The sequence below is a fragment of the Salvia miltiorrhiza genome, chromosome 5 (assembly GCF_028751815.1).
Source record: "Salvia miltiorrhiza cultivar Shanhuang (shh) chromosome 5, IMPLAD_Smil_shh, whole genome shotgun sequence".
Lineage (NCBI taxonomy): Eukaryota > Viridiplantae > Streptophyta > Magnoliopsida > Lamiales > Lamiaceae > Salvia > Salvia miltiorrhiza.
Window position 1 is genome coordinate 51436500 of NC_080391.1, and position 8115 is coordinate 51444614.

The 8115-nt window shown below is 36.1% G+C and overlaps 1 protein-coding gene across 1 annotated transcript; it reads left to right on the top strand.

Annotated features, from left to right (window-relative positions):
- The first annotated feature begins 1815 nt into the window (after positions 1 to 1815).
- LOC131024879 (3-hydroxyisobutyryl-CoA hydrolase-like protein 2, mitochondrial) lies at positions 1816 to 6809 on the top strand. The gene is made up of 14 exons (XM_057954430.1): positions 1816 to 2068; positions 2315 to 2395; positions 2838 to 2906; positions 2986 to 3052; positions 3249 to 3328; positions 3954 to 4037; positions 4737 to 4821; positions 5063 to 5148; positions 5237 to 5358; positions 5462 to 5522; positions 5797 to 5895; positions 5987 to 6088; positions 6182 to 6223; positions 6436 to 6809. The coding sequence occupies exons 1-14, from the start codon at positions 1940 to 1942 to the stop codon at positions 6553 to 6555; spliced, it is 1227 nt and encodes a 408-aa protein (XP_057810413.1). The 5' UTR covers positions 1816 to 1939; the 3' UTR covers positions 6556 to 6809.
- The last annotated feature ends 1306 nt before the right edge of the window (positions 6810 to 8115 follow it).

The window sequence follows — 8115 nt, forward strand, 5'->3', positions numbered from 1 at the left end:
CATCTGCAAATCAGAAAACCAAGTTTTATCAGGGCACATATGAAAAGAACACCCTGAGTCAAGAATCCAATCAGTGTCAGTTTTTGTAGAAGTAGTATTTAAAGCTTCAGCTTCTTGGAACTGCTCTGCAATGTCTACTGCATCTAATTGACCCTTCTGTGATTGCTTCCTTTTCCAACTGTAGCAATCCTTTTTAATATGCCCTGTCTTCTTGCAGTAATGGCATTTTCTGGTTTCTTTTTCCTCATCTTCCTTCTGCTTCCCCTGTCCAGCTTTCTTGCCATCCTTCCATGGCTTCTTGGATTTTTGCTTGTTGAATTTTCCTTTGATGTTGAGACTTTCACTTGCAGCTTCTTGCTTATTCTCAGATGCCTTATGTAGTTCTTTAGATCTTAGGGCATTCATGACTTCCTCTAGAGATATGGAAGTCTCTCTGCCATACAACATGGCATCTCTCATATTGTCGAAAGACTTGGGTAAAGCATTGAGCAGTAAGATTGCTTTATCTTCATCTTCCAATTCCACCTCAATATCAGCCAAGTCGTCAATGGCTTTATTGAATTCATCGAGTTGATCTAAGATATTCTTCTCCTCTGAAATCTTGTAAGAGTAGAGCCTTCTCTTCATGTAGAGTCGGTTTGCCAAGGACTTAGTCATGTAGAGGCTTTCCAGCTTAGCCCATACATCTGCTGCAGTTGATTCTCTAAACACCTCCCTCAGGACCTTATCACCTAGGCATATGATGATCGTGCTGTGTGGCCTTCTGCAACATTTCCTCATGTTTCACCTTGCTCTCTCCCTCTTTGGGTGCTTTCTTCGGCTTCAAAGCATTTGCTAGACCTTGTTGGACAAGAATGGCTCTCATCTTTAGTCTCCACAAAGAGAAGTCATTCTTTCCTGTGAACTTCTCAGTATCGTACTTAGCAGTTGCCATCATAGCTCTTTTTCACCAAGAACTATTAAAGATTACACCGCCTGATCTTTACCTAATCGAAACCAGTAACTCCGACAGATTCTGCGTCGATCTCCTCCTTCCCACAGACGGCGCCACTTGTTGTGGTTTGTCGGATTGAGAATGTGCGAAATACACAAAGTAAACAACGATCAAGAACACCAAAATTACGTGGTTCGATCTTTCGATCTACATCCACGGAGTAACCAAGAATTTCACTACTAGATCACTCAAACAATTTACAAGTTACAGTAATGAAAATAAAAAACAAGAAAAACCGAAAGAGTAAGCTATCTAAATCACCAAATAAGAAGCTCAATTTCACTCTCTTTCTATCTCTATTTTGCTAAACAAACTGTAACAAATCAAATCACAATACAGCTGGGAAAGTAAGGAATTTATATGTGAGAGAAGAAGAATGAACCTAGACGCATATTCTGAAAGCAGATACAAGAGCGCAACTTTGAACTCATCTGAAAACTAACTCCAACTAATTCTGATATAACCTTGCTTAGCAGCCCACTTAATGTTCTAATATTGCATATTAGTCCTTCAAGTTTATACCACAAGCAGACACACCACAGAAAACAATAATTTTTGTGAACGTATCAAAATAACAAAAAAATCTAGTACTCCCCCCGTCCACGAAATGAGTACCCATTTCCCTTTTTGGCAAGTGTACCCCACACATCTCTTTAATTAATACACTCAAAAAGTGGAACCCTTAAACTATTCACACTACACTTCATACATTTCTTAAAACCCGTGCCGTCCACAAATGAGTACTCATTTCGTGGACGGAGGGAGTATTTTTTTTGGAGATGAACGAAGTATTAATCAAAAAGCGAGGGGCAGACCTGCAATTAGTGAAGACTGTTAGAGACTGTGCCTGTAGCTCTCTTTTCTTCTCCAAACCCCATTTTCAAAAACCAATTAGCCGCAACAGAAGCTCCGAAAATACAACCCAGATTCATTCTTCTTCGGAAAATGCAGAAGCTGAAAATTCTGGTGCCACTGAGCCGTTGTTTACACAGAAATGGCGCTGTTTCTCGGTCAGGAAGAAGCTTTTCCGCTCTCCCTAATTATACCCAACACGATTATCTCCAACAAGACGAGGCCAGTTTCTTCAACCTTGATTTTATAGTTATTTTATGTGTTTATAGTTCCCATTTATCTCGAGTTTCTTTGTATTTGTAAACTGTATATGTTTCTGGGAGGAGCCCTGTTGAGATTTCACTTAGATAATCAAGAAATTCTTGTATATCAGTTGGTATATGCTGAGAATCTGTATAAATTTACGTCTGGCTTATTTAAAGAATGAGTTTTGAAGGAACCCTTTTTGTACTCGATTCCAAATAGCAGGTGTTAGTGGAAGGAAGGGCGAATTCAAGGGCTGCCATTTTGAATAGACCGACCGCACTCAATGCCCTCACGGCGCACATGGTTAATGTCATGCTGAATTTTCTGCCTTCTGATTTAAGGGCGTTTACTTTTAGCATAGATAGATAAAATTGTAGTACAAGCTAATCAATTGTTTACTAAGATGGATTGAAACTTTGGGATATCTGAAGGTCCTTGATAATTCCTATCTTATGAGCTAATTTTTCTTGGATCATATCCCATTTAAAGGGTGAGATTGGAGAAATCCTAGTGACTAGGATAAAAATACTCAATCATGTATCTTATCAATCATGAAAAGTATACACCTCCCTAGTGTTATTATGTTGTCGTTATATCTGATTGTTACGTGCTGCATATAAGGAATTGTAGTTTCATGTTTATTTAAGGCAGCTTCTTTTGAAGATTATTTGATTTTAAACTTGGGGACTGTTTGTGGAAATGTTAATAAGATTGTATTGATTGCAATAGCTTGTTTTAATGCTAGGCTACTCGGTTAAATAAACTATATGACTCTTGGGAGGAAAACTCGAGTATAGGATTTGTCCTAATGAAGGTAACTGATTGCTTACTATTCCGCTTCCATTATATCATGACCTGCCTCCCCCATTTGAAGTTTTTTCTTTTTCTTAAAGGGAAGTGGTGATAGAGCATTCTGCTCTGGCACCGATGTGGTTGATTTGTATCGGCTGCTTGATGAAGGTTGGTCCTCGTGCGGATTGCTGTTTTTGTATTTAGTTAGAGTATCTTGAACTTTCTGAATGGATCGATTAGGTTATAATCTGTTCTGGATTTGCATATGGTACTAGTGTTTTTATGAATCATAGAAGTCTCAAGTCTGGTAATGATTCATCTGATGTTTTCGCAGAGATTTTACTTGATTTGAATTGATTCGCAGGGAAAACTGAGGAATGCAAAGAATTCTTCCAGAGTCTGTACAAGTTTGTCTATGTTCTGGGAACATATCTCAAGCCACACGTGAGTTCGCTACCTACATTTTTTTCTAAGTGAGAATCCTACGTAAAAGTTATTTTTCTCTTCAAATATGAAGTATATGCTGAGTGGTCATGTATACTCTGTATACTTCTACCGTCAATCTTGTAGATAGAATAAGATGGTTTAGTGCTCTCGACTATGAGTCAAGCACGCGATACATTCATAACCTATACAGTAATGGGACCAGAGTGGCAATTCATTGTATTCCGTATGGATTCGAAAATGTAAATAGAATATGTACTGTCTGTGAAAGTCATGTCGTATCCAAAGTTCATGAGTGAAGCACACAGAGATGGCCCTTAAGAAGTTTAACTAGTGGTTGATTACAAAGTTTTCAGTATATTCTGATAAATAATTGGGTATTGATGGTATCGATTTCCTCCCCAAAATACTGGGGTTTTTATAATCACGTTACCTTCGGCATGATGTTGTCCTAAAGTTTGTCAAATCACATGTCTTGGCAAAGTGGAAATGCTCATGTGATTATTCAAATCATAGTACTTTTATGTTTATTAATAGAATTAATAACTGGGGTTCTTTTTTTCTTTATAAATTGAAGGAAAACTTAATTCAGCTAAATGATTTCTCATTAACTTTTCTTTGTTAGGTGGCTATAATGGATGGTTTTGTGATGGGAGGCGGGGCAGGTATTTCACTTCCCGGGATGTTCCGCGTTGTAACTGATAGAACTGTATGAAACTGCTCCCTGAATGGATTTCCTGACTAAACTACTTTCGGCTTCAGTTATTTGTTTACAATCCCAACTGAAATTAGGACAGTCAAGATAGAAGTATTAGTGTTCTTCTTACTGTTTCTTTCTTTGTTCATTTGTATTTTCTTTCTTCAAGAACTTCCATTTTAGGGTTTTAATGTTGAGTCGACTCTCCTTATTTAAGGTCAACCCAAGTAGATTTAAATTTAGCCAGAAAAACGAAGAGCATTGTCACGAATATGCCTTAGGCCCATAGTCTGTAATGGCTATTAGTAAAGAAATTACCTTCCTTGCTGAATATATGTCTTTGTCATCAGCCTTTGGATGCAATTAGGTTGCTTGTCTGATTGTTTTTGATATGCATGTTAATGATATACATGGGGTTCCTTTTGTTGAGACTTGATCCTTTTATAAGTTGGAATTTCATTTACTCAGTCGATAACCGGAAGTTTTATTGATTCTGCAAAAGATTTATTGGATTGCATTTGATTTTTAAAAAATATTTCTTCCATAAATCACACCTAGTTAAATTACTATATTAGTGCTTACGGTGGCAAGCCCGAAGCATAAGATGACATGGCCGGTACTCCCGAACAGTAAACAAGAAATGTATCGTGTAGGCTGTAGGCATGATAAACTCTAGCATCAGTTTATAAATTGTTTATTGATGAATCACAGGTCTTCTCGAGTCCGGAGGTTCAAATAGGTTTTCATCCTGATGCAGGGGCTTCATATTATCTCTCTCGCCTCCCCGGCTATCTAGGTATGACTGGAAAAGATAAAGTTTGAGGTTTGATTATATTTCATGAATCTTAAAGTTGATATCAAAGAAGTCATTAAGAGATTCTAAGGTTTGAAAGATTTATGTTTTGCCGGTATCTTGATTGATGCTCCTGAAATATTTTACTTAGTTTTGTTAATTTTTGAACGCGATGATCCCTTGAAGAATTTGTTATGATGGATGCTAAGAAAATAATGTATTAATGATGACTTTCTCTACACAGGAGAATATTTAGCTCTTACAGGAGAAAAGCTAAATGGTGCTGAAATGATGGCCTGTGGTCTCGCCACTCACTACTCACTGAAGGAAGTTAGTCGTCCACAGCACGCCTACAGCTCGTTTCTTAGTTTAGTTTCAATTTAAAAGCATCTTCTCTAATTCCACTCCCCCTTTACAGAAGCTTCCTTGGATTGAAGAGCGTCTTGGTAGTTTAATAACTGACGCCCCTTCAGTCATCGAATCTTCTCTTGCTCAATATGGCACTTTAGTCTACCCAGACGAGAGGAGTGTGCTTCACAAGTAATACTTTTCATTCATGCCACACTTTTTAACAAACGGTTAAATATCAACTATTTTTTAAAGATCCTGTCTATTGAGCCCCTACTTTATTTTCGTGATTCAGGATTGAAACGATTGACTCCTTATTCTGCCATGATACAGTGGAGGAAATTGTTGAAGCTCTGGTAAGTTGCCTATTTGAGGCGTGGATTTCTTTTCGGTCGATCTTATGTGCATTTTTTAACATGGCTTTGTGATGATATTAATTATGAATAATCTCTCATCAACATGGAATCTATGGCCTGATCACCACATTGTGAAATCCAAGCTGCCATGAATGCAGATAAAACCGACACTCGTATATTTCAAAAACACATGCCTGTCCCATCATTTTTCTTTGTCAATGTGCTTATTGTTGGAAACACAAAATCTTTAGGGCTACTTATTTTCACTTTGCAGGAAAACGGGGCAGCGGAATCTGGCGATACATGGTGTACCGACATGCTTAAAAAAATCAAAGAGGCTCCTCCGTTGAGCTCAAAAGTTGCTCTGCAATCAGTAAGTCTGAGAATTTCTACCCCTGAGAAGTCTATTTGAATTGCTTACATGCTCCATAATCTGACCGTCCCCATCCGTGCTAAATCCCAAGATTCGAGAAGGTAGATTTGAAACTCTTGACCAGTGCCTCGCCAGGGAGTACCGTGCATCCCTCAGATTCATATCCAAAGAGGTCTCAAATGATTTCAGCGAGGTATGGCCTCTCAATTGGTGCGCGATGTGGATTAGTTTTGGTTCAATGTTCAACACTTGTTTATATACCACATTTTTTTTCCTCCTCTTGTAGGGCGTACGTGCAAGATTGATCGACAAGGACTTCGCCCCTAAGGTATGTGTTCAATGTGTCAAGTAAATCTCTTTGGATAGAAAACTTGTTTGATAAAAATAATAAGTACAAGCCAATCCACCCCGTACTCTGATGGATCGAACAATTTTGAGCTTGTTCGATCATTTCATCCTTAAATACTCAAAAGCACCCAAAGTAAATGTCTCCTGGCGAAAAAAATAATAATAACCAACTATGGTACCTGAAAATTTCAGTGGGGCCCGTCTAAGCTGGAGGAGGTAAGCGATGACATGGTCGCCTTCTTCTTCTCACCTCTCAGTGAAGTCGAACCGGAGCTGAACTTGCCCGTTGCAGTACGAGAGCCTGACGTGTGAAAGACAAAACATGATTTTGCAGATGAGATTAGAGGGTTTTATAGCTTTTTTTGCTCTGTGCCAAGTCTGATTTATATTCCTCTTCTGTTACAACTTTTTGGGATTTTCAGAAGTGTGTTGATTGACAGGCTTATATATGTGTTTGGAGCTAAAACCTGATAAATAGTAGCAGCAGATGTAAAAGGTTGTTCAATCAAGCAGAGACCAAGCTTCTTCTGCATTGGGTATAATAATTAGTTTTACACATTTTTTCATTTTTGGTGTTAGCCTTTTCAAGATTTCAATTATATTAGTCATTAGATAGCAAATACATATAGATGGTGAATTGAAAATTTGAGTTGAATAAAGATAAGATTCATATATCTCAAACTGGAGACATAGGATGTGCTCTTTGGTGGATAAATTTATCATGAGAAAATGAGAGATAATAAAAATGTATGCCTTTAAATGTCTCATTTCTTTTATCTCATTTTCTATAAAAGAGAAGCTCACCATTTTTTGTTCTTTCTTTTCACTTCAAGGAAGCATAATATTATCACTCTAAAAATGAAGTGATAATATTATCCCTTGTTTATTTTGATAAATTGAAATTTTAGAATATCTCAAGATCAAGTACATTGAAAGCATGTAAAGATATGTCTAGACGTTTTTCTAAAAAGTTATTTCATCTTCTAAAAAAATAAATTAATTTTCATTATTAATACATAACATTTTAATTTAACTTGAAGATTGATTCAAATTCAACATTGAAAATTAATTAAGAAATAGAATTGGAATAAAAAATGACATAATTTTAACTAACTAGTATAACAAATTAATGTAAAATGTTAGGCCATTAACATAGATACTACAATTATTAAAATAATATATTATATTCCTTTTTTTTATATATTATATGCATATATAATAAAAAAATTCAAAATTTGGGAGCGGGCTTCAGTCCCTGGAGCCAGGAATTAAGTTGGGGGGGGGGGGGGGGGGGCTGTGCGGGGGTTCGGGGGCGACAGTCCCCGAAATTTTTTTTTTGGGCATTCTGTATATTTAAGGTATTTTTTTTATTAAAATACGAGCATAATGCTAATAATAACGAACAATATTTTAATAGATTATATAGTTTCAATATATCATAAAACTTTTTTTGGACATTCCGTATATTTAAGATATTTTTTATTAAAAGGCAAGCATAATAATAATAATAACAAACAACATGTTCATAGATTATATATTTTCTATATATTACAAATTAGTTTCAATACATTATAATTTTTTTTAGCATTTCATACATATTAGGCATTTTTTTATTAAAAGACAAGTATAATAGTAATAATAACAAACAATATTTCATAGATTATATAGTTTTAAATAATAGAATTATCCTTAAATTAAGTATATAGGAGAGAATATAATAACCAAATACTCTTTTACAAAACAAAATTATTTTATAATAGGTATAAACATATATTTATATATATTTTAAAAAAAAAACTCAAAATTTGGGAAGGGGCTCTAGCCCCCCTGCCTCCGTCCCTGCCTGGAGCCGTCACTAGGTATTTATATCTT